This window comes from Apaloderma vittatum, unplaced genomic scaffold (genome assembly GCF_000703405.1).
Source record: "Apaloderma vittatum isolate BGI_N311 unplaced genomic scaffold, ASM70340v1 scaffold14768, whole genome shotgun sequence".
Lineage (NCBI taxonomy): Eukaryota > Metazoa > Chordata > Aves > Trogoniformes > Trogonidae > Apaloderma > Apaloderma vittatum.
This window is the reverse complement of record NW_009731331.1, coordinates 34,589-61,364: the sequence shown is the minus strand read 5'-3', so window position 1 is coordinate 61,364 and position 26,776 is coordinate 34,589. Positions and strand designations below refer to the sequence as shown.

General features: G+C 38.4%; 1 protein-coding gene across 1 annotated transcript in view; it reads left to right on the top strand.

Moving 5' to 3' along the window:
* Positions 1 to 26,776, top strand: part of ITSN1 (intersectin 1 (SH3 domain protein)) — a gene marked incomplete at its 5' end in the record, with an annotated part of 67,383 nt that overhangs the window by 18,225 nt on the left and 22,382 nt on the right. The window contains 8 exons of the mRNA XM_009875148.1: positions 4,432 to 4,676; positions 6,130 to 6,289; positions 7,095 to 7,300; positions 7,973 to 8,055; positions 10,269 to 10,435; positions 15,642 to 15,687; positions 20,231 to 20,352; positions 23,325 to 23,442. Coding sequence (XP_009873450.1) covers positions 4,432 to 4,676; positions 6,130 to 6,289; positions 7,095 to 7,300; positions 7,973 to 8,055; positions 10,269 to 10,435; positions 15,642 to 15,687; positions 20,231 to 20,352; positions 23,325 to 23,442 — 1,147 coding nt within the window. The remainder of the gene's footprint in view (positions 1 to 4,431; positions 4,677 to 6,129; positions 6,290 to 7,094; positions 7,301 to 7,972; positions 8,056 to 10,268; positions 10,436 to 15,641; positions 15,688 to 20,230; positions 20,353 to 23,324; positions 23,443 to 26,776) is intronic.

Genomic DNA, 26,776 nt, shown 5'->3' with positions numbered 1-26,776 from the left:
GTTTTGTCCTGTAATCATGTAGCTGTACAGAAGATGCCACCCAAACCGTGACTGCCATGAACAAAGAATCCAGCAGAAGCCCTGATCCATTGACTGCACATGTGGGAACCAGGCCTAAGTCCTGGATGCAGATAGGACTGCAGAATTCATTATGTCAGAATGACTTGTGACTTTAATAGATGTATAGCTTGTAAATAGTTCCTGCAACAGTGTAATGGCACTTTTGCACTGCGCCTGAGTCCTGAGACCTCTCTTGGTGGAAATGAGGGGAAAGGATGAGGGTTGGGTCTGAAAGGAAACGTATTTGCAAACTTGCAAATTTAAGGAGGGCCTTCTTCTGCCAACTTTGCAGTGCATGACAGTGATCGGTAGCACTGATGTATCTCATGTAGTAGGAGTTTAGCGAATGTGTGGGGCGTGGGGTGTTTTTTAAAAAAGTTGTTCCACTTTTTAATTACAGTATTTTTCTCTTGGATTTATGCATTCCCTGTTTCTTAGCTTTCTATGCCCTTTAAATTTCTTTCACTGTAAACTAGATTGATTTATAATCCCAACTATAACTTAACCAAGCTTTTTATGTGGGAAAAAATATTATTCAAGGTCAGGCTTGATGGAGCTCAGAGCAACCTGATCTAGTTAAAGCTGTCCCTGCTCACTGCAGGGAGGTTGGACTAGATGACCTTGAAAGGTCCCTTCCAACCCAACACATTCCATGATTCTATGAAATATTCTGAGCCAAGAAAGCCATGCCTCTTTCGGGGCTCTATTCAAGAAGTTAAGTTTCTATTATGTACATGAATATATGTATACAATGTATGGAATTCTTCTCCTTTGGATAGCTCTCTTACAAAGCAAGTCCTGCTGGCATTTGGTGCTGTTAGACTCCAGCTTGAAGTAAATGAATGGATTCTGTTGTTGTTGATGATGTTTTATCTAATAAGTTTATTTGAATAAACTTAAGCATAATTCAATGAAATTCAGGTGAATTGTTGAATTAGTGATCTGTAGTGGCTCTAATACAGCAGGAGAACATAGGTTAAACAGGAGCTTCATGTAGAAGCTTCCATGGAAAGCCTGAAACAAATTCATAATGATAGTTTCTCATCCCTTTTGTTAGCTATTGATTGTGAGAGTTTGAATGAATGTTCTTTGTATTCGACACATAAACAGCCTTGTGTTAGATGCTGTGTAGGCATAAGCGGCGTATGGCCTCTGGCCTGCAGAGCTTATATTCAACATTATAACAGGAATTCCAGTAGTCTCAAAATATCTGGATCAAAAGCCTGCAAGTTGACTAGAGATGGAATGGTCATCTAATGGATAGATAGTTGAACAAAACAGATGGTGGCACTCTGTTTAGCTTTGATTAAGTACTTTTTGTGAGAGTATTAGGGTTTATCTTCATATGTAGAGTGAGTATCTACCATACAACAGAGCTTCTCTTTTTGTGTGCATGCACTGTTGGTGGGACACCAGCCAGGTCACAGTGGTGTAGGACCCTGCAAAGCCAGCCCTGCTGCTCACAGAGATACTGACCCAACCAACTGCTTTTGCCTCTAAGAGTTGTGTTGCTCTTACTCCTGTCAGTGTGTTCAGTCGCTGAAACTAAGTAGCTGTAAGCCATGGCTGTAAAGAACGGTGCAATAAGTAAAACATAAAGCCACACACAATCGAACTTGCTGTTCAGCTGTACATTTAAATTCTACCTGTATTTTGGTTTAAGTAGTCTGGGATAATTTGTCCTAAAGACTTGGGGATGGTGAGTGTAAAAGTATAAGGAAATCGGAACAAATGAATTAAAAAAGAGTGCAAAGGACTTTGTTTAAAGTGCCAGTACTGTACTACAAAAGCAGATGCAAATTACATTTTACATGAATAACTGGGAAACCGGATTTTTAAATGAAATATAGAGTTTAAATTGTCCTTCAAAGTGCCTTTTAATGAGTATACATAGAAAATTTAATTGAATTGAAAAAGAATTGGATTTGACTATCCTAATGGGCTGGTTTTTATGATTTATTTTAACTTAAAACTATCTTCTAAGGAGACATTAAGGCAGTTGATTTTAAGCCCCTTTGATACCTTTTTCCTCTGCTTTTACAAACATTTCTTGTGAAAAATTGCAGTGTTTTTTGTGTGACTGCAATTCATTTCAAAGATGCCCTCTTTCAAACATCACCATAAGAGATTTTTGGCTTTTCAGTCCCGATGCCTTTGTATGATAGTGATTCTAGTTACTACCTGACCAATGGAAGCAGAGTAGAAGCTGTGTGACTATTATTACTTTTTAGATTATTCAACTTGGCATCAGGCTCTGATAATCCATTTCTCCCTCTCTGTCCCAAGATTCACCCTCTGCTGTGACCTTCCATCACTCACATTGCTGCTTTAACAATCCCCTTCAGTGCTGCAGTGGAAATTTTGCTTGACACTGCAGTAAAACCACATTGAACCGGTCAAGCATGTAGTCCATTTATTTCTTGGTTTGCTTTGAGTTAATAGGGACTGAGACAGGAGATGGACCCAACAAAAAGCAGAAAGAATGGATATTTTTGCACCAAAAAGAGGGGTGCGGGGTACAAGTGACAATAGGAGGCAGTCAGAGAGTCAACAGCTGGCCCAAGGCAAAGCCATCGATCAGCATCAAGAAGGAGCAGTTCAGTGACTGTCAGAGACAGAAGCTTTTCTGCTTTGGGGTTCAATCACTTCTAGGCAAAAGGATGGTCTCATTTTTGGTCTAGAGCAACTAGCTTGCCCCATTGCCGTTAAGAAATTTTTTTGCACTAGTTTCTTTTTTTTTTCTCCAAACAAGCAGCTGATGGGGTTCTATTTCGTTAAAATCAACAGAGTGAATTTGTGTGTTTTCAACTGTAGAAGAATCTAGCTCAAGATGCTACTGTATGCTATTTTGACTCCGTTGACCAAAAAGGATACTATTTCTTATTCATTAGCTCATAAAGCATTCTGTTATCAACAAATCTCTCACAATGATAATGGATTTTTAGGAACTGGTGTCTGACTATTTAGAAGTACAAATATAAGCATCTCTGACTACTGTACTGTTACCTGCCACAGTCAGCTCTTGAGTTACGCTGTCATTTGAAACTCCTCTATGTATTTCAAAATGCTGCTTGCCACTGGCAGAAAGAGATGAGAGAAATTCTTTCCAAAACCAGCTGCTCTGTAGGGCTGTCATCTATCTGAATTTCATTACTCGCCTGAGGTTTTTTTCCATTCCAGGGAATCTGCCACTATGCACAGCAGACTGTTGTACAAAGTAGGTGTTAGTTACATGCCAAAGGTGCAAACCCTAGTCATATGTAAGGCTTTGCTTGAAAACTGAGCTTCTGTTGACCTGTCAAAGAGATTAGACAGCTAGAACACCGAACTTACCAAAATTATTACCAAATACGGTTATTACCTTTTTTCTTCTAGAAAGCTTCTGCATCTGACATTGCCTTGGAGGTCTTTAGCCACCGTATCAATTCACCCCGGGGCAGCAATACCGAATTACTTTTCTTTGATTCTTGCGGCATGTGTTTGCTGCAGCTCACAATTTCCAGTGACCCCTTTTGGTGAAATAGCAGATTAGGACAGCAGTCCATCAGTAGGGCTTGGAGAACAAATGTGTGAAATATTAATAAAAGTTAACAGGAAAGTGCCAACCTTGCAAAACCATAGCTTGACGTGATTATAATAATCAATAAGTAGGAATTAAAATACAGCTGTAAAAATAGCCCTGTTTCATCCTGTTCTTCATGGCTTGCCAAAGGTAGCAGAGTGAGAGGAGAGAAGAGAGGCTGGAAAATTTATGTATGAAAACTTACTGTGGAATTGTTTTGTATGAATACGTTAACCAATCTGTGGATTTGTTTTGAATTGTTTGGTGGCTGTTGTTTTTAATATGCTGTGGTTTTTTGTTGTATTTTCTGAAAGAGAATATCTGGGAAAACTTCTTAAAAACTGCATTTTGTGTTAGAATATCGGTATTTAAGGCATTTCTCTAGAAGTAATTTCTCCCAAGTCTGCTGTACGGTGACAGACTTTCAAGCAACTGTTTCAAAGCCCCTCGTTGTCCTGTGCATTAGAACTGAAAAAATTTTTACCTCATCACTAAGAAATCCTTTTGATTTTGGCTTGCGGGCTGGGGAGAAATTAAAAAAAAAAAAGAATAGCAAAGCAATATTGCCTTACAAAGTGTTTCTTTATCTATTAAAACACCACAGAAGGAACAGCTGTCAACATGATCTTCTAAATATAAATTAAATAACAACAACAAAATTCTACCTAGGTGGAACTTGTGTTTGTAACGAAGGTGTCATGTCTCTGTAACTAGAGAAAGTTAGTTATTGTGGGTGAGATGGGTTGTTTTAAGTAAAAAAGTCATTTATGTGTTATGTTTCTTAACTTTCTAACTTAATGCATCTACAGGTGGATGAAAGCCAGACTGGAGAACCAGGGTGGCTTGGTGGTGAACTGAAGGGGAAAACTGGATGGTTCCCTGCAAACTATGCAGAGAAAATACCTGAAAACGAAGTTCCAGCTTCTGTAAAGCCAACAGTTGAGGTGGCTGCTGCACCTAAAGTTTCTGTGCAAGAAACAGCTACATCGCTAGGAACTCCTGCCTCTACAGAGAGTTCTACAACTGCCAATAACTGGGCAGACTTCAGTTCAACGTATGTTTGGGTAGTGATTATCACTGTAAATCGGTAGAGTCTTTTTTTTAATTTATTTGACTATGGTGGCAGTTAACACAGAGTATTGAGTTTCCGAAATGAAAGTTGCTTGTCTGAAGGAAAATATTTTTTTCCATAGCAAACAGTTAAAATTGCAGCCTTGTGGAACTTTAGCCCTGCTCCCACCCTACCTACCTGGGCAGTGCAGATGGACACGTCACAAACAGAAGATTTTCCTAAGTGAGGATGGTGACATGGTGGAAATCCCAAGGTGTTCACCTTCCTTCTCTTAAATTAGTTGATACCAATCCTCATGGAAGATTTCCAGTCTGGATTATGCAAAATACGATTATGACAGAGTTAACATGAAAAGACATTTTATTAATTCTTTATCACAACATAAGACTGATGCAAGTAGAACGTGTGACCTTCCCTAGATGTCATGTTAATTTAATACTCTGTGCAGTGTTACAAACCCTAGGTAAATGGGGTTGGGTAAGTAAGTCTTATCTTCTGATCGTGTAGTACATACTTCTAAATTAAAATCTAAGTATCGTAGTGCAATACTACAATACGTATGTCCTACTTAATTTTTTTCATCAAATAGGTTGTAGTAGCTTTTCCAGTTTTTTGTACTCTGCCTGTTTTACAACAAACAGCCATTTTTGTGAGGAGAGAGGAAAAGACTAAAAGTAAGTCCCAGAGAATTTATAGTAAAAATACTGTCCTCAATGTGATATAGGTGTTAGAGGTGATTGTGGCCTTTGGATACTATTACAACCTAAGTGGGCAACTATTGCTTATTTCAACTACTAGCACAAGTAACAGGCAAAGGAAACTTATTTTTAAGATCAATGCTTTGTTTACACGCTGAGAGTTCAGGAAATTTTGTTAGTTTAAGTGGGTATTTGGAGGCAGAGGTGTGGATTATGGGATTTAATAGGCATTTAAAGGACAACAGATAAAGAGGATAAGAGGTTGTTGAAAAAAGTCAGTTTTAAGCAAAAGACAAAAGGTAAAGGTTTGAATGAGAAGCAGCAAAACTATGTGTAAGGGGAAGAGATACATACAGGTGTGAGGATTTCAAACCGATTTAAAGAGAAGAATGATTATTTTTTTCAAGTTACCTCTTTCCAGTGTGTATAATATAGACTGCATTTCTTGAACTTCCATTGTATTGGGGAACAGCTAAGAAATTAAATTAAAGTACAGGGAGGACTGGCCTTAAGTAGCAAGGACAGGCAACTGTATTTAGAGATCGCCTTTTTAAGATAATTCAGTGTTAGTCTATGTTTGGTTGTGCTACTGCTACTAAGAATTACGATGCTCATGGAGTATTCCGTTAAAAGAGATTAACCTAGAATGTAGAAAATTTTTTTCTGAGCAATCTTCCTGCATGAATGCTGTTCTTCAGTTGAAAATGGTGGAAATTGCATCGTTCTCTTTTTTTCAGATGGCCAACAAACACTAGTGAGAAACCAGAGACCGATAACTGGGATGCCTGGGCAGCTCAGCCGTCTTTGACTGTTCCCAGTGCAGGGCAGCTGCGACAGCGATCAGCTTTCACTCCTGCCACTGTTACAGGATCATCTCCCTCTCCTGTCTTGGGCCAGGTGAGCACCTCTCTTCATTCAAACATTTGGGAAAAACATTAGGGAAGCAAAGTATGAACAGTGAGCATCCACTGAAATAGTCCCGTGAGATAAGTGAGCTCTTTTGGTGGTGAACTGGTAGCATACATCCATTCGTGAAATCTGTGGTGGAATTTAACACGAGGCGGTTTTTGTTCCATGCTGGCTTTTTTTAGACTGGTGGTCTGGTCTTAATGTGTTGGCAGGATGCCAGTTTTGGGTCACTTCCTTGGAGCTTTTCTGAATCACGTGGCAATAACCTTCACTGCAAAGTGGATTATGTAGTTAAGTGGAATAGCAGTGCCAAAGCTTCACATCAGTTGAATTCCGTCCATCTGTTAAGGCATTTCCTTTTCCTCAGCTGAACAACATACTGTTCTTGTAAGCTAATGTGTTCTGAAAAATGCTAAATAACTTAGTATCTTAGAGAAAAATAAAAGAAGTTAGAATGTACGATGAATAACTTGCAGCGAAGCACCTGCCAGAATAACTTCAAGAAGGTTTATTATATGTATATCTTAATTGTAATACTTAACTCGTTAAGCAAAACCTCTGATAATCTTGTACTGATTATGTGCTAACAGATAGAAATGAAGGATGGCTCTAAACGTTTCCTATATTACTTTGTAAGTTTAGTTGACTTACTTTGCTTTATACAGTTGAGAGAGAGCCTATGTTTTTTGTTGCTACATAATTAACATAAGAATATCATTCCTTCTGCAGTTTTCTTTATGAAAGGTGGTGCATGCCTGACCTCTCTTTTTTTTTTTTTTTTAAATTGCATTAGGGTGAAAAAGTGGAGGGACTTCAAGCACAGGCTTTGTATCCATGGAGGGCAAAAAAAGACAACCACCTTAATTTCAACAAAAATGATATCATCACAGTTTTGGAGCAGCAAGATATGTGGTGGTTTGGAGAGGTTCAAGGACAAAAGGGGTGGTTTCCTAAATCATACGTGAAGCTTATTTCAGGCCCCATTAGGAAGTCAACGAGGTATTTTATTTGCATTTACCGTACTTTATTTTTATACTGTAATAGTTAAATAAATATGAAGAGTTGCACACTTGAATTTTAAAGGTTAGAATCTACTCCGTAAAAATACTTTTTTTTATATGACATTTTTCTGGAGGAGGTTGACTTTCAGCCCTGGAAATTCATGTGAGGAATGAGAAAACTGACCTCAGTTCTCCTTGGGTCATACATCACAAACAAAAGATCTAAAGCTTAGTGCACCTTCTTGATTTTATGTGACTTGCAACTAAAAAGTTAACATATTGGATTTTTTGCATTACAGCTATGTAAGTCATTGCTTATCTTTTCCCAAAATAAAGCATACCTCAAAATTTAATCAGTTATCATTACTCTTGGAGGATAAATCAGTATTGCCTATGTGAAGACAACATTGGTTCATTTGTAATAGAAATGAAAATGTTTTTTCTGAGGGAGGACATGCAGAAACTTGTGTATTTAAAGCAGTTACCTAAATGTAACCGTGACCAGCCATTGTACTTAAAAGCTTTAATTTGCACATTTATTATCTCTTCTTTTAAAATTTAGGGAGTTGCCTATGGGTGCATATACTTTTTTCTGTTGTTCTAAAATATAATAATAGTAATTTTTCTGAAGAGATTAAATTTCTTATATAACCATTATTTTCTTCTAAAGCATGGATTCTGGTTCCTCGGAAAGCCCTGCTAGTCTGAAAAGAGTAGCATCACCAGCAACAAAGGCAACTATGTCGGGTGAAGGTAAGCATTTCAAACAGCATGGCATTAATAGTATTTTGCTCTGTAATTAAATAGTATAAGTCTGCTTATTACCAGAAACAAGCTTAGAGTCACATCTTGATGTTTTAAGATCAGGCCTGTTAAAATTGAAGTGCAAATCAGTTTGCCTCTAGAATGATTTAAAAGTATTACAGGAAGGATTTTTACATGAAGTGTATGTAGAACAAATAATTTCACGTGCTGTTGAAATATCTTCTGTGGTTTGGACTGTTTCTTGGATGAATATTTTGGTAACAATTTCCAATCTAAACGGGTTTCTGCAGAGGGCCAGATAAGCACTTCTAAACAAGTACTTCATGTACAGGAAATATTAATAAATGCCTCCATTTCACCCAAAGCTCCTTTCCAATGTTTCATTAAAGCCCTTAATTAAAGAAATGAGGATCAGTTATAGAACTTCATTTTAAAAGACAGAGCCTGGGGCACAGGCAGGTAATTGTCAGGCCTCTGCAGGGTTTTAAGACTTGCATTCCCGGCTGTTGCCAACCTTCAGCTCCAGGTTCGTGTCTCCCCACCTGTGTTAACAGCTGGTGTGGGCACCCGTAATCCACTTCAGTGCAGGGTCATCTAGGTTAATTTAAATCACAGTCAGTGTAAATCAATTAATCTAAATATAGATTACCAATGAACATTTGTGTATAATCTCTACAGCACACCTCAAGCTTTTTAACCACAGTTTTTAAGTCAAAGAGTCTCAGAGGTTGCTGGTGTATTTAATTTGCCACTGGCATGAGCACAATAGAAATTAGAAGAAGGGAATGGTAAAGATCCGTGTAACAGGGAAAGTAAGATAATCACTTATTTCAAAATACAACTAGACTTGCTCCACTATACATTTGAGGAAAAGCAATGTTAGAAACACGGCGTCTTTTTTGTAACGTTTGGGGTATCTTAGGTTATATATTTGTGTTAAAACATCACAACTTTTTAATAAAACATTTCAAAAAAAAAAGCTGTATTTTTAAGAAATAAACCCCTATGAATTTAGCATCTTCTATTATTACATTTAAAGAATTTAGGAAAAAAAACATGTGTATAGCATACTTGATGATTTTTAATGTGTGTTTTCATGTGTACGTGCATATGAATGGATGTGTGTGTTTTACAGCTGCAGTTAGGCAAACCATGTCTTGGCTATCATTAAGGATAGTAATTGTGGTTTGAATTCTTGCTGAACTTCCTTGAGCAAAGCTTTTTGGTCAGATATAGCATTCAAGCAAATAGGACAGTTGCCAGCTGTAGTGGCCTGCCCTAGAGGATCCTGCTCTGGCAGGGGGGTTGGACTAGATGATCTCTAGAGGTCCCTTCCAACCTCAAACGTTCTATGATTCTATGAATACATGAACGTTTTTGTTACATGTGCTTGAAAATCTTCCTGAAATATACTGTGAACTGCTCTAGGTCTAGAGCTGGTCCTAGGAACAGAGGATATAATCTTGAGAAATATGTTTGGTGCCCATATAAAGGGTGATAATGCTCAGTTGGGTAAGAATGTATCAAGTTGTATAGAAAATGTTACTGAATTGTCCAGAGTTATTTGTAATAATTTATGTAAAAAATGTTCATGTAGTTCTGTGATTGAATGATACAATGCGTTTCTGAACATCAGTCTAGTGTTTTTGCACTTGAATACTAAGTAGTTGACTGCATTTTAACAAAACAGAACACATCCAGGCTTTGTCTTAACATTTCCCAGCCATCTGTTGCATAAGATGCAGCGAGATGTGCGCCCTTCATGCAAAGCTTCAAGCAATGAAAGAGTTCATTGTATATGAGAACCGAACAGCATATGTGAGATGAAGACTGCATCTACAGATATTTGGATACTGAGGCTTTCCATCTCCAAGTCTATATTCTAGTCATCAGTACAAAATGGAAAACATTGGGAAACATGTTTTCAAAGTAGTTTGTGATATGTAGTAATAGCTTCTGTACATTTTAATTATACTAGCAAATTATTTTACCAAAAAAAGTCCCTCAGAATCAGCCTTTTGATAGATTGTGTTTAGTTCTGATAGATTTTATGCAGCAAATAATGAAGTGAATAATAATTAAATATTTGTCTTCTCTCTGGTCCATGGACAGACTACATTATATTAGTTAGGTTTTGCAAAGTATAATTGAGCAGTTTATGAAGTGTTTTCCCATATTCTATATTTATTTCCCTCTTACAGAGTATATTGCTATGTATACTTATGAGAGTTCTGAACAAGGAGACCTAACTTTCCAACAAGGTGATATGATTCTTGTGACAAAGAAAGATGGCGACTGGTGGACAGGAACACTGGGTGATAAATCAGGAGTTTTCCCATCTAATTATGTGAGACTCAAAGATTCTGAGGTAGAGACATACTGAAATGTTGACGTATTGAGCTGGGGGAGGTATGTTTTATTTGGTGTTATGGTGATAGTTGCAAATCAGTGGATCATGAGGAAAGGAAACATATTTTGCACTTTTACTGATTGTAACATTGGAAAGGGAAAAAAATAGTTACATTTTACAACATAATGTAAATAACTTCGTGGATCATATTTAAAATGAGTCTTGCATATGTTAAATATTAATTTGACAGTTTTGCAGACACATGTCATAATAGCTATGACTGCTTTGTTCCCCAGGTAAGTGTTGAAGTTGTATCTTATGGCCATTACTTTTTTTTAATAGATAAAGAGTAATATTTCAGTCTCTTTCCCCCCTTACCCCGTTGTCATGTCCTTGCAATCAAGGGGAACAACTTTCACAACACAACTTAGCTGACTACTATATTTGAAGGTTCTTGGCTGAACACAGGATTTGAGGTGTGCCCTCACCAGTGCCGAGTACAGGGGCAAGATCCCTTCCTTGGCCCTGCTGGCCACGCTGCTCCTGGTACAGAATGCTCATATGTTCTAAGTGAGCACAGGTATGGTCCTACTTGCCACACTTTGGCTGCCACTGTCTGTCATCTGACCCTTTAATGAACCAATTCAGGACATTAGGCAGAGCAGAAAACTAGTCTAGCTGAAGTGATGCATATTTCTATTTCTCTGAATCACCACAGCAAGGGTTGGAAAAATGTCAGTACCGGAATGACTATGGGAGGAAAGTAGTGAAGGAGACAAGATTGCCTCAGCATCGAGTTAGATTAGCTTGAGCTGGTTTTGGACTGTGTTCTTAGCTGGTTTTGGTGTTACAGACTTCATTCTGGAAGCAAAACTTTATACCTTACATGTAGTATGTGGTTTTGGATATGCCTGTGCTCAACTCCTACCTTTCAGCTGCATCAAATCTAGTGACAGTGGAGCAACAGATGTTAGATCAGGTCCCAGACCAGAACAGGATTACTTAATAGTTCAGTTAGTGGCAGCATTGTAGCTGTAGCACTATGGAGCACATCACAGCAGGCTGGCTTGTCTTTTTGACAGTTGGAGTAAATTTTGTAAGTAAGCTGTGGTGTTAGGCAGGGCATAGGTTTATCCTGACAACAGAGGTCAGTGAGAGCCTGGAAGAGAAACTCTGAACTCTCTGTCCCCAAGTCTGGCAGCCTGAGTGGTGCAACACCACTTCAGCTGTGGCAGTGGTGGTGTTTGTGGGTCTGTGTCAGGGAATTTATTTGTTTAAGAAGAACACTCCTTTTTGCAGTCAAGGATGTGGATTGTAGTTCAGCCCTGCCAGTAATACTTCACATACATCAAAAAGATGACGGTTTGCACCATGGAGGCATAGGAACAAGCGTTCCTATTAACTGACCTCTGGAGTATCTTCTATTCAGGAGTAGGAACTTGCACTGTCAGCCTCCTAAAACAACGTAAGTCAGACCTGTCGCATAGGTAGATAGTAATAGTTGCTAATGAGCTACTTAACCTCAGCTACTTTCTTGTTTGTTAATATTTTCTTTTGAACTCCTATGAAGGAACTGGTTTTGCTTTCCATTAAGATATTCTCAACAGAGTTTAGTCTCAAAATGTGGGAATTAATATTCAGATGCACAGAGCTGCCTTTTGTATGCCTTTAAGTACTGGGTGCTTGTGCTGTTTGGTCAGAGACAGGCACACATATTGGCAAATTTTCATAGAGAACTCAGAAATAGACATTTAATACTGAAAGCTATTTTTATTGGAGAGGTCAATTTGCTCTTCTTTTCATCTCAACTTCTCTGGGGCTGAAACAGCTAAATGCAGTTCATGAAAAAGGGCTCCAACTGCCCTTTTTGCTGGTGAAAATCACATGTTCAGATAAAATCTTGAGAGAGAGGGAGGAAAAAGCACAGAGCTCATGGAGATCTTGATATCTGGGATGCTTATTTTCATAAAGTGATTCATACTCCCTGCAGGACATAGTTCTTGTTCCAAGTGGATAATTGCCATTACACGTACAGTGTTTTGCTATTCAGCTTGTTCACAGCGACAGTTTTTTACAAAGGATTTCACAATAGTGGCTGTCTGTTAACTTTCAGATGTGCCGCTGTGCTTGGACAGCTGGCTGATTGTGGAAAATGTTACTGAAAGAGTAAATTAATTTAATGCATTCGGCACTATTGACTTAGGCCTAAAGAAGAAGTAAGACAGTGCTGATCTTTCAGCAGCAAAGCACAGAGTTTGCAGAAATGGTTGTAAGCCTCAAAATATCGATGGTTTATACATCAGAAGAAATTTTTTCACATCTGTTCTTCTGTACCTATTCCCAGGCTACCCATTCATCTCAAGTTGCTAAATTAAACTATCTTCTGTTCATTAAAGCTTCAACTTACTAATGGAGTGAAGTCTTTGTTCTTCAGATATACAGCAACACTGGTTTATAGTCCATTCTCAGACTGTTCATTAAATTATGGTAGATGGATACAGATTTGTAACAGGTTTTTATTCTACTCTGTCATTCTTGAGACTGGTGATAATTACCACTGCATAAGATATGGAGCTCATGCAGTGGACTTGGAAACACAAAAATTTAGATGCCTCTAGTTACAAAACTTTGCATAAACATTCTGCAAATAATAAGTCTGAATGTATTTAATCTGGATTCTATGGGTCATATGGTACAACACAAGTGACAAGTCTACTGCTGTGTCTGTTGTACCATTTCAAGAGACATTATCCCTTTCATAAAATATCCTTAAATGCACTTAGTGTCTCAGCTATGCAAAAGGGAAATAGGATGGGGTCTGTCCTCTGGTATGTTTCTCTCAAAAGGAAGAATAGAAAAAATACTTCTCCATCTATTGAGTGGGCCAGAAGTTGTGTCCATCTTAAATGCATTGTCTATTAATTTAGTTATTTATTGAAGTGTCACAGGACTTTTCTATGTATTTCTTCTATTTTATTACCAAGGATTCATAGAATCCTCAAAAGAGAATTCAGACTCAGTCGGTTCAAGGTGATTGGAGAAGAGGAGGCTGAGGGGTGACCTCATAAATGTTTATAAATATATCAAGGGGGAGTGTCAGAAGGATGGAGCCAGGCTCTTTTCAGTGATGTCCAATGACAGGGCAAGGGACAATGGCACAAGCTGGAACACATAGGAGGTTCCACAAAAATATTAGGAAAAACTTTTTCACTGTGAGGGTGACAGAGCCCTGGCACAGGCTGCCCAGGGAGGTTGTGGAGTCTCCTTCTCTGGAGACTTTCAAAACCCACCTGGACGTGTTCCTGTGTGACCTCCTGTAGGTGATTCTGCTCTGGCAGGGGGTTTGGACTAGATGATCTTTTGAGGTCCCTTCCCACCCCTGACATTCTGTGATTCTGTGATTCTCTCTTAAAATAATCTCTATATGTTTGGCACTTAACTGTAGAGATGCAGTGTCATAGCTCGGTGTACCTGTCCATGTGCTCATAATCTGGTAAAATGGATGCTGACTAAGTGATATTTTGAAGGAGTGTGTTCTCTGAAGGTCCAAACACTTGTTCTTTATTGAAGAGGGAGGAGAGTATTTCTCTTCCAAAAACACTTTTCAAAGCAGACTTAAGTCCTGATATTACTATATCGGTGCCAGTTGTCACCTTTGGTTCCACACCTGTTAATCTTCCCTGCTTGGGACTGTTGATGGATTCGTAGAGATGCTTTGTCTGGACCATGTTCTCGTCCCCAGACCTGAACTTAGTCTTTGTATCTGATCTCTGCATGATGCTTTCCTATTTAACTTTTTTTTGTTAATATAGGTCATGATGGTTGTATATAATCTTCAAGACAGAATGAAGATTTAGCTAATAATCTATTTTATAGAGGCATTCTAAACCAATATACATTTTTTAAATGGCCCTGTTCTCTCAGTCATTTGGCTAGTTTTTTAATTAATTTTATTAATTGCTGCCAAGTTTTTCAAAACATCGAGTTAATAGGGATAATACTGAGGATAAAACTGTTATTTTCCATAGAGGAATTAGGATTCTGTGAAAACCTTCAGATCATTTAATGTAGTCTCTGAGTTTGTAGGGAGGATCCTTAAGGAGGAGTTGAAGGGAGGTGGAAGTGCTGTGAGCCTTGCTTGAAGACAGGAGGATATTTATTTATTCAACATTTCTGACCAAGGCACAGTTTAGATTTCTTTTGTTGCTGTTATCCATACCAAACCTTCTTACTGCAGAGGAAAAGACTAGCAGTGTACTGGGAAGAAACTGAAGCAGTTGTTTAGGGCGTTGGAGGAAGCTGTTGTAGACAGAGATGGTGACTGAAAAGTTTGGAAGATGACTGAGGAAGGGAACATGCAAGGGGCAGAGTTGACACCATACACTGTTTTGAATACTCTGATTGCATGTATATCAGTAGATCTGTAGTGCATTAAAATAAATAAAGATAACTGTTCCCACTAACCAGTGGCCTCAAGGGAAACGTTTTTGTTTCATTAGTTTTTTCTGCAGGAAAAGAACTTCGAGTTGTAAATTATGAAAGCTTTTCATGTTGAATTTCCTCTCTCAGTATTGATGTTTTCCTATACTGAGCTGAACTAATTTCACTGCTTGCTAGATTTCCTGTGGCAGTTCAAAGGCTTTTCTTGCAAATCTTCTTGGCCTGGTTGATGACCATGTTCATCCCTCGTCTCACCCCATCAAGGCTCAGAGGAAATGACTGCAGATAGGCAGCACCTTGTTATTCAGCGTGCTGTGCTCTCACCTGGGAAAAACATGGTCGGGCTTTTACTACTGCAACACACAACACCTACAAAGTTCAGATGACTCTTCTTAAAGATATGGTGACTACACTGACTATGTTAATGTGCCATATGAGAAATGTTAGAATGTTGTTTTAACTCAACAAAATTCATGTTCTGTAGATTTACAATTCAAGTACTATGTAACTTGGAATTACATTGCTATTTGCTGTCCATGAAAGAAAGAAAACGTCAGGAAAGAAGTACATTTATATAGTCATCCGCTTCCGTACACTGCTTGTTATTTATTCCTATATATTAATTGCCATCAAAAATATAATGAGTTTCCATAAGAACAGAATCTTATTTTGAGGATTTTTTTACTTACTGTTTAGTGTGTTAAAGTGAAGCATAATAAATAGTTTTCACATACTGGAGAGATAAATATCAGTGCTAAACTTACATTTTACTTTCTATTTCAAGGCTCCTGGAGCAGCTGGAAAAACGGGAAGCTTAGGGAAGAAACCTGGTGAGTCATATATTGTGACAGCACGTTGTATCTATTCTTCAATCCTTACGTTCAATGTCAACAAAGTCTTTTCCATGAGAATAAATTCTATGTGTTCTTGGTCGTTTTGCAGTAATTTGCACTGAAGAAAACTGTTGTCTATAATAAAATAATTCATGTAGCTAGAGAATAAAAACCTGCTTGCTCAAAAACGAATGTGAACTACGTGATAGATTGCTGAACAGAACAGCAGAAGCCTCAGAGAATGGAACACATTCTTACATTGTGGTTTTTACCTTATGGTATTACATAAACTTTGTGAGCTCTTGTGCCAGTTGCTCGTTTTCAAGAGCACGTATGTTGTACCCAGGCCATGTGGCTTATTGCCTGTCAAGCCTGGTCATATTGCAGACGATGATGTTGGAAGTTACTTTCTGGCTCTTTGGGTGGTGGGGGCTGTCCTTCCAAAGAGCCATTGTACTTCCAAAAATCATTAGAAAAGTGCATTCTCTGCCACTGGCAGGCATTTGTCAACTTTCCACAAGACCCCCTCTTTTTTTTCCCCTCTCAGTGGATTTGTTTGCTTCAGTACCAGAGAGATGACTTTGCCTTGAGCTGAACCAAACTAAATAGGGGGTGCTCCATGCTTCTGTGCTGTCCCTTACTCTGACACTTGTTCAGTCGCACAGGGAGGTGGGTCAAGGATGCGATCTACCAAATCTTGATTTCCATATGCACACACATGCATATGCGTATTTTATTTTGAGGGGGGGAGATTTTGTCTCCCTGAACTGTTTCACTGTGCAAGAGGAGTGTGGGGAGAGCCGATGGCAGCAGCCCCAACTTCATTTGACTTATTTTACATTGACATATGAGGAATAGGCTGCTCTTGTCCCATCTTATTGATCCATCTTTGGAAAGAAGGGTATGGAAGTAAACTAGTCCTGCCCTTTCTAACTTTTGTTACCCTGATTAAAGATAGTTATGTTAACAGTTACAAAGTTCGAGAGAGGGAGGCAAGAGTAGAGGTCTGGAAGACCTCTAGAAATGATACCTGCTAGGAATAGTGAGAAGATGCCGATAGGGCTGGCTGCTTTTTCCATGTGTGGGAGAATGGTGGAAGGCAAGGCTTGAGCCTAGAGCACTGGCTTTACCATCGCTGGTCTTCTGGATTCAAACTTTCAGTGGGGACTGAGGGGATGTTGACAAAAGATGTGTTCAGAATCTCTTGGAGTTTAGCAACAGTTTGGGAACAATCCTGCCTATTTTTCAGCAAGGAGATTCGTTTAGGTTTTTGTTATAAATGAGCTGCAAGTGCCTAGCCAATGTAAGTGAAATGAGATGAAATATTCCTGTTTATTCTAGAAGCAGCGGGATGTGTGGGTGGGAGATGGTAACAGCATGTGTTGAATGGCAAGGGAAAAGAAACTGCTCTCTGCAGATATAAGCAGCAATATGAGGACAATTATATCTGTGAGAAGGCATTTATGTTTTTTTCCAAAATGTACCTGTTTTAGTAACCATCACATTTTTTGGCCTGGGCTGTAATTGAATTGGATTTCTTCACAGTAATTCAGTACTTAAATAAATCAAAATTTAAAAGTCTTTCCTGGAAGGAACGCTATGTCTGTTCTTTTAACTTTTTTTGCTGAGATGTTTTCTCTAAATTTTTGCTTCTCTGTGGCATGTGAGAGCTGAATGTTAAACTTACAATTCATATTGTAACTTATTTAACACACAGTCCACAGTAAAAATTCTTTGTGCTGCTGGTTGGTGAAAGAGGATATCTTTCTGAGGATATCTGATACCTGGAGGTTTGTAAATCTCCTTTTTATCAATAAAAATGAGAAATTTCTTGTTCTGAGAAAGATGCAAGGCATAAGATTTTTTACTCTTTCAGTATGATATTGTGAATATTATAATTGCCGTGATAGTGGGAGAAGTTTTTGCCTGATTTAAAAAAACCCACATATATTCACAAACACCCACAGTTAATTTGTTTGCTTGTGTTTATTTTGGCTCCTGAATGGCTCTGGGATGGAGGAATAAATGTGATTCTGTGGAAGAACCTGTGAATGCAGGGAGCTCGCATCCTTTGTAGCAATATAGCCGTGTTTCCTGCCAGATAGCTCACTTGCTTTGCCTTTGCAATTGGACAGATCGTGTTGCTGCTGGCTTTTCTCTAAGTAAAACTTCCTGCTCTCCCATCCTCACCTACTACATTTTACTTAGAAATTATTTTCTTCTGTCTTCTGCTTTCACATTTTGTGTGCTAAGGTCCAGATCCACGTTTAAAGCATCTTTCTAACCCTCAGCGACTGGCTTTTGCATCACCCATTTGGTTCCGGCTCCATGTGCCTGCCTTTCCCCTCTTTGAGCTGTCGTGACGGAGGTTCTGCCGTAGTTAATTCTCTGTGTGCCATTGTTTACAGCGACCTTGGATTCTTTTTTGTGACTTCTTCATCCTCCTTAACGTTGTTCATGTACATCTCGAATGCTCCTCTGGCCATTTTGAACTTTCCTTAATCAACCTTCTAAATTTTAAGTAAACCATCTGATGCTTTTCCTGGCGATCCTCAAATCACTTTGTTGTTTCTTTTCTGCAACAAAACCGCCCTCTGTTTCAAGAGAGTTGGCTTTGTAGTTTCTTCTGCCTACAACTGCCTTTTCAATGATTGCTTCCTTTCTCCACCACTCCAGCCATACTTCCCCCTCCTTCCCCAGCCCGTGGGTGATGGGTTGTTACTGAGTACCTTCGCTGTTTCTCTTGGCCGCAGGAAATTTGGCGCATGATGACAGAGAGGGCCAAGTGGGATGGCGCCTGGCACTGTGTTAACTTTCTTAGTACAGCTGCCCATAGGAAAGCTGGAGACCACTTCTGTGTTCTTGCTCCCTTCAGCCTCGGTCCCTTTTGCTGTTGTTGTTAGCACTGACTGCTCTTCCACCTCATGCTCGCTGTCGCATTGCTTTCTGCAGCTTTATAAAGGGACAAGCTGATGGCAGATGTGGCCTTTTTCCGCTTAGTGCTGGTTTTTATGGGATAGACTAGATTGAAAATATATACAAATGGTAATCATAAGTGAAAATAACTGATACAGGTATTGTTTTATCAAGCTTTTCAAATAGAAGCTAAAATATGAAGCAGTGTGTTGATCTGTGGTCAGGTAACTGCTGAGGTTTTAAATGAAATTGGCTGTCTCGGCACTGAAGCAGTTGAGACGCATTTCTATGATCTTGTGCTACTCGCTCTGCTGTGGGCTTGTGCTGGGATAGTCTTAACCCACAACCATAACCAGTCAAACTCAGTGCCCACGTCGGCTGTTTGGTTGTCCCTGATTTTGTTTGATGTGTTGTCAAATTAAAACCTCCCCTGTCTTAGAAACAGAGTCAGAATTTGTTCTTCCAGGAAAGGTTTTTCATAAAAAAAATAATCCAAATTGCCCTCAAAAAACAGCCCTTGTATCATTCTGTTGAGGAGAATACTTAAGTGATGAATGACTGTCTACTGGAATCCTAAAAACGGGGTTTTTCAGAATTAGCAATGCTACTTCTGTGCTGCTTTGGATGTCAGAGGCCCTTCATAACTAAATGAAGGCTAAAAAAAACTTCCTACACATTCCTCTTCACTCATTACTGAAAAGGGACTGCATAAATATAGGCACCTAAAAGGTTTAGCTTACCAAAAGCTAAAAAGTTCCCAAATCTGCCATCTTTTATTTGCTAAAAGTTCCCAGTTTTCATAGTGTTAGACATGTTCTCCGTCATCCTAAAGGTGGCTTGTTGATGTGCTAAAGCTATCAGTAGCACATCAAAATGCAGCTTCTTACAAGCTCCTGTCAGCGCAAATTGGTTCAAAAAAATGGGTTCACCTGGCAGACTTCATGGTGACTAAATTATCATCTGTCTTTCCACAACGACTGTAAAATGGAGTAAACTGCACTGTCTGCTTCGGCTAATTTAACGGAGAGAGAATGGTGAGCTCATGGTTACTCTGCCTCAGATTCATGCTGGTAGGTGATCAGATAAGACACCAGTTTTGCATTAATGTTCATGGAATAAAGATTTCAGAATAAATCCTGTTTGATACATTTTGAAAAAGTTCATTTTTTTTTCTGGTCTGATGGTAAAAAAAATTCTGTAGGGCTTTATTAGTTTGCACTTCTGTTATTGCAACTTCTTTGTTATATTGCCATCAGCAATATCTCCTCTTTTTAGGGAGCTTAGTCCAAAGTGATGCTACAAAAATGCATTTATTTTAAAACAGTATTATGATGCTTGATTTTAAGAGACATATAGCTCTAACAATGGTCATTCTTCTTCTCTGTTTCAATTTTTTTTATATATCCTAACCATGGAGCTGCAGCACCTCTGTTTTATTCCTGTAGTGCTATGAACTTCTGATCTGTTTTATATTTACCGTATGTTTTGTTGGAACTACATAAATACATAATTGTATGGAAATAAATACAAAATTTATATGCTGTGCTGGTAATAATAGCTAAGTTAATGGTGTAAAGAATGCATTCAGTTTTTCCAAATTAACAGGTTTTTTTCCCTCCAACAGAAATTGCGCAAGTTATTGCCTCTTACACAGCAACGGGTCCAGAACAGCTTACTCTTGCTCCTGGTCAATTGATTCTTATCAGAAAGAAGAATCCAGGTGGCTGGTGGGAAGGAGAGCTCCAAGTTAGTTACAGGTTTTTTGAAATAAAACTCTGTGTAAAAAAAACCACAAACTAAACACGATTTTTTCATAGTTCAAAATGATGGATGCGTCAATGATAAATATTTTTGAAAATCGTCTGCAGTTCAATGGATTTACAAATAAAATGCCTTTACAAAAATGCATGTACATACATTCCAATTCCTTGAACTTGAACTAAGCATGGAGGACAGCAGGAGGAATCCGTTGTGCCTCTTTGTGAGTCAAGGACGCCCAGCTCATGAATGAGCCCCAGCCTGCAGTCCAGTCCCTCGTACATTGTCCTGGAGGCCCTTCAGATAGAAGAAAGGAGTTGGGTATAGGGCGTCTTGGTTTTGGCCACTTTCAGATCCTCACGACCTTTTGTCCAGTAGTCTTCACATGAGCAAAAAAAAGCAGTTGTCCTGTTGGGTGGTGGGGGGAGCCACCCAGGCAATGGGAGCATGCGGGGCTCTTGGGTTGGGTGACAGGGTCTGCTCAGGTGTCCTGTTCCAGTAGTGACCGCGTGTACCGCGCACCTTTGGATCAGCTGATACCCTGAAAGCAGAAAAGTACTGGAGTGTGCAGTCCTGGATGTCTTCCTAAGAAGCTTTCTAAACTGCTTCAGCAAAAAGTTTGACCATCCCTTTTGCTGAAAGGTTAAGTGTTCTACAGCGGGGGGGATTGTAAGACAGCTACCACTTTGTCAGGTTCCTTAATGAATGTGACAGTGTAGAACGTGACCGGACTAACGGTCCCATCGCACTCAATTTGATGTTGAAGAGTGAAAATACTCATGTCTCACAAGCGCCACGTGGGAGAGACCTTTAGTGCTCTATTAGAAGATAATAGACAATAAAATACTGTAACCATTTTTTAAGTGTAGAATTTGGCACTTTGGAAACTTCCAGTGACAAAGTGCTTTTTTTCTTTCCAGTACCACTGGATGAAGTTGTTTTTTTTAACAGGGAGTTCTACATGAAAGAATGTTAATTGATTTATTTTTGCAATGCAGATGCTCAAGCTAACTGAAATATTTTTTGACGTTGCTAGCTGCCCTTCTTGCCTTTACTCATCCTTTGAGGATAAATCATTTTCCAGGATTACTTTGGTTTTCATTCTCACTAACCTTTACATTGTTGTTAAAATGTAGCTTTCAATAGGCTCACATTAAGTGTTTTTTAAGATAGAAAATAAGGCTCACTGGGCAAGAGCTGTCATAATTACCGCTTGCCAGCTGATGTGAGGGCTTTTTAAATGTCAGGTTTTGAGTGTGTAAATACTCATATGTAGCTTTGGATACCTTACTATCTTACATATGGTTTGTAAGTTGTTTTTGTCTTCAGCAGCAGACCCCTACCTATTTTCATTCTCCTGTTCCAACACTGTAACACTGTTCCTTGCTCCGTTGTTATATGAGTACGGAAGCTAATGTAGCTAATGTGTGGTGAAATAGATTGAGGAACTGATTAAAAATAAAAGCAGCAACACTCCCCCTTCCCTCTCCCTCCCCCAAAAGTAGTGAAATGATGACAAGATTCGGAGAAGGGCGCTAATATTCTTTCTTTATGCATTTAGTTTCAAAGTGACAGATTTGTTATAAGTGTATGTACAGTTCAGTTTCCACCTCAGGTAAATTTTGATGCTACTTGTCTTAGGGGTGAGAGTGAAGGTAAAATAAGGCAAATGTTAAGCATTACGTTACTGAGTTTAGTATGGTCTTCCAGAATATCTTAAAATTAATGATCCAGGTACATTTTAGATGAAGTGCTTTCTTTTTCAGTAAAGAAAAAGAGAGGGAAGGAAGTAGTTAAATAATAGTGTATCTGTTAGATGCCTCTTTTTTACTAAAATTAATATGTTTTATTTTTAAAGGCAAAATTCTACGTGCCCAAAATTCCAACCTTGTTCTAACAACACAAGAAGAGAATAGAGTAACATAAATTTAACGTAAATGTAGTATAAATTTAATAGATTTAGAAGCCGAAATTTGATTTGGAGTTCTAGAATAACGTTTCCCACAGTAAGGATTTTTCTTCTAGTTTTATTTGCAATGAACAATGTGGTTGGTGAAGTAACAGGGCGTATTTTCCGTCAAATTCCTGTCCTGCTTTGGTGTCACAAGCCTTGTCAGACCTGCAGTCCCCGTGTCCCAATATCCTGTCTCAGACAGTGACTCAGGGCTCACAAACACCCAGACCACACACGCACACCAATACGTGTGGACACCACGTGTTCATACTGATGTTCTCTGATTAGACAGGAAGGAGAACATCTAGGGTTTCCAAAACCTTAATATCAGTTGGGATCATTTGGACAGTGTCTATCTATATGTATTTTTGTTTGATTGGGATTTTGTATTTGAATCCAAACTTCAACCATTCTTTTTCTTGTCATCGTGTTTTACTGTTCTTGTAGTACTAGATTAATGTGACATAAGTTTATTCTCTGTTATTTAGGCAGGAGACATTATTAAAAAGTTTACTTTTTCTCTGTAATAAAAGAGATAACTTCGATTCTTAATCTCCACTTAAACTATCGCGCTCTAGGTATCTGTTTAAATACAATCCTTTGCATAATGAAGAAGCATTTAAATTCTGTCACTCGTTAATGCAATAGCTGGCCTAATATTCTAGAGTTATATTTTAAGCAGAATCAGGAGAAATATTTTAGAAGAATGACATTAATTATAAAGCACACAAAGTAGGAACACAAGTGAAAAATCACTCATATTACTAGTACTGTTTAGATGTTATAAAGTACTGCTTAGATATTATGAAAGCTTTCTTCACATAATAGAAGTATCTTAATATTAAACTGTTGCCACAAAAATAGTTGGCTTTTTCCTTATAAAATGCATTTTTCTTATTCTAAAATAGTCAGTGTGACTGCAAGTAATTAAAATATTGGCTGAATCACCTTGTCTAAGAATCTATCGATGCGCTTAATCGTCTTAAAAGAATTGTTTTTTTACTAGGCACGAGGGAAAAAACGGCAAATAGGATGGTTCCCTGCTAATTATGTAAAACTTCTGAGCCCTGGTACCAGTAAAACTACACCAACTGAGCTACCTAAATCAACAGCATTACCTTCAGGTAAGCAATATGCTTGTATTAACAAAGTTGCCTTTGTAATGCATGTCATTTGCAATAGGACTTCCAAAAATAATTGTGGACATTCGGTAAGATATTTAGTATCTGTTATACTGATCACTTTGGTTAAACACTTAAATTTTTTTTTCTTTTAAATGTGAAAAAGGTACAATTGGTCTATATATTTATGGTGCTGGTCCCTCAAGTATGAACTGTTGCTTCTAAAAAGCCATCTGTGTAATTCCGTTTTAGAGTAAAGCATTCAAATTATCAGTCCTATTTCTTTGCACTAATCGCAGTGAAGGAGTTTAAAGTTTGGGATGATCCATGGACTTAGTGGCTGAGGCACCTCTCATTTGGAACCTTTTATTTTTCGTAAGGTGGAGTGTGAGAAAACCACTCAAATGAAGATGTAGCTTTTTGTCCTGCATAGCTACCTATATGAGGTTTATGAAAGGACACAAGAATGACAGACTATAACATTTTTAAAGCTATTTGTTACAGCTCCACCACAGACAATATCAAACAGTCCTGTCAATCTCCTACAAGGTATAAAGGCAGGCGGAAGACTGAGAACAAAAAGTTCATTCCTTGTGACTGTTTCAGTCTTCGACCTTGGGCTTGTGAGTTGGTGTAGTACCAAGTGAAGAGGATTCTTGGCAATCAGGAACATAGAATGGATGTATTTTCTTCCATAAGCCACCCAAAAGGCTTGTCACGGTTGTTTATCATCCGTTTGGATTTAGTTGGGGGGTGATAGGGGCAAAAGCTTATTGCTTCTCCAGACTGATTTTCAACTGTCTATCATTAAAATGAAATAAATGTTTCTAAATGAAAAATAGCAGGGGGCATAGTTTTTTTCTCCTTTAAATATGAATGAAGGATTATCATGCAGTTTATGGAACTAGAACAGAATACTGAGGTGTTAGTTTTATGTGTCGTTGGTATCAATAAAAGGACCGTATCAGAGAAGGCAGATGTTATAAATTGGCTCCTTTGGGTGGTCATAAAAATGCAGAATGTTGGACTTCTATAAAGACTCACAAGTTTGGGGCCTGATGTTAAAATAGTAATTCATCATTGACTTGCATGCTTTTTACAAGGCAACATGATGAGATTTGAATATTATTTTAAAAAATTATTTCAGATTTGACAGTCTAGGACTTTTTACACATGCTAATAGATCTTTTATAGAATAAACTTTTTAGCACTTTTTTCGTTGCCTACAGAGCATCCTAATCTTAATGACATTCTTTTTTATCAAATTCAGCTTTGTTATAGAACTTTCATTTTGGAGGATAAGAAAAAGAGTCTCATCTTTGTGTTATGATAGATGGCCTCACTAACTGTGTGGTTAATGTAAGAGGTTAAGATATCAGTGCACAAGTATGTTAGTGGGGAGGCTTACTGTCACAAAAGACGTGGAAAGCCTAAAGAAAACCATCTGCAAGGGCTGAATAATGCCCAGGCTGGTGCATTATGAAGGGTGTGAGGGTGTGCCATTACTGTCTGGGTTTTGAATGTAGGGGACCCATCAGAAACTGGTATCGTCAAAACCTCTGTTTCTTTTGTCATTTCATTGTGATGCATATGATTTCCATCTGCCCTGCTGTAATGCAAACTGCATGACTTGAACAGCTTTTTTTTTTTTTCTGTTGCATTGACACATTTGCTTTATACTTAGAGGCTTTCTTAATTTCTGACTGCTTTGTACGTGTTCCCTTCCAAACTTGTCACGAATGTGTCCTTCCTGGTGTTGAGAAATGAACTGTTACTGCTACTTGAAGCTATTCAGGCCTAAGGAAATTCGCACTGGGAACCGTGTTGAGAGAAGGACAATGTTATAGATTGTACTGACTGTGTTGTAGGAGAACCTAGATTCCCTCTGCTGTTGCTGTAGGACTGGTATTAATCAATAGACAATCTTTCTAACAAGGAAACAAATGGGTGAAAAGCACTGGAGGTCAGAGGAGTTAGGCAGTTACTGGCTTCTGTAGCTAGCAATGGCTTTTGGAGTTTAAGTGACGAACTTACTTACTGAAACTGTTGTAAGAGCTTCCTGTATAGAACTAAGTTATATTCTAAACTTTGTGACCAAGGGTAGATAAGGTGAAGATGAGGTCACTGCTTCAGGTTCAGTTGAGGAATCCTGTCTCTTCAAGAATTCCCTTAAATTGCCTACCAAGTTGAAGGAAATCCCTGGGATCCAACTGGAATATTTAGATATTTTCATGATACTCCTGGGCAGCATCAAATTTCATAAAATTCTTTGAATTAGAAGAGAATTTTCTAAATGAAAAATTCTTGAAAGAAATGAACTCTAGAATATAAATCTAGTAATGAATGTATTGTATTCAAGTATGGACTAGATTAATTTTTTTATTGTTATTAATGTTAGTAATACCCTCTAAACCTGTAATAAGAATGCTGTAAAACAGAATCACAGGCCTTTAAAGTGAAATGTAGATGTCAGTTGTGTTCACACACTAGAAGGTGTGCTAGCACAAAACTAGCTAAAAGAGGAGTACACCGTAATTATATATTCCTTTAGAAATGCTGTTTTTTCTCCGGTATGCCAGGGAAACGAACTTTGGTTAGCTCATGTGCTAGGTGTTACAAATGACAGCGAGTGCCCCTTTTCAAATCTTTTGTTTCTTTTCTTTTCCCCCTGTGCAAATAACAAAGCTAAACATTGCAGAGTGCTGTTAAACGCAGAGTTTATGATCTTTGTGAACAGGCACAAAGTATTGACTTAAGGGAGTTGAATAATGTCTGACATGTAAATTTAAAAAAAAAGAGAGGAGCCATTTGACATATTTAAATAGGTTACTGGCTGAGTACAAGAATGAAAATAATGTTCTGGGATGAATGTAATGGAGAGAACTTGACAGCATGGCTAATTAGAGAGATGTCTTGTGTCTCAGGGCAAAATACCAGAACCCCTGTGACCTGGCATAGACAAAACGTCGGAGCAATAGAGAAACTCATATATTTAAACAAACAATCCTGCTGCTTTTGAGAATTAAGTAAACTGTTCTATTATAATTGAACAGAAATGGCTATGTTCTGAGAACCAGACAGATTTGATGAGTTTCACAGTAGGGAAATAGAAAATAGGCTGCTGGAAGCAGTCCTGTCATGCTAGAAGAGCAGCCTAAATGGCCTAGGATGCTTTTTATTTTTCTCATCCTTTCCAAGATCTTTGTGTTCCTAACACCTCAGTGGTACTGTAAGTGTATCGCCATTGGCTTTCTCCTGAGCGGTAGAGCTGTGTTGAGCATGTCCGGTGCTAAATTAGGAAAGTGTGCCTTTTTCAGGCTTCAGGTAGTGGAATGCA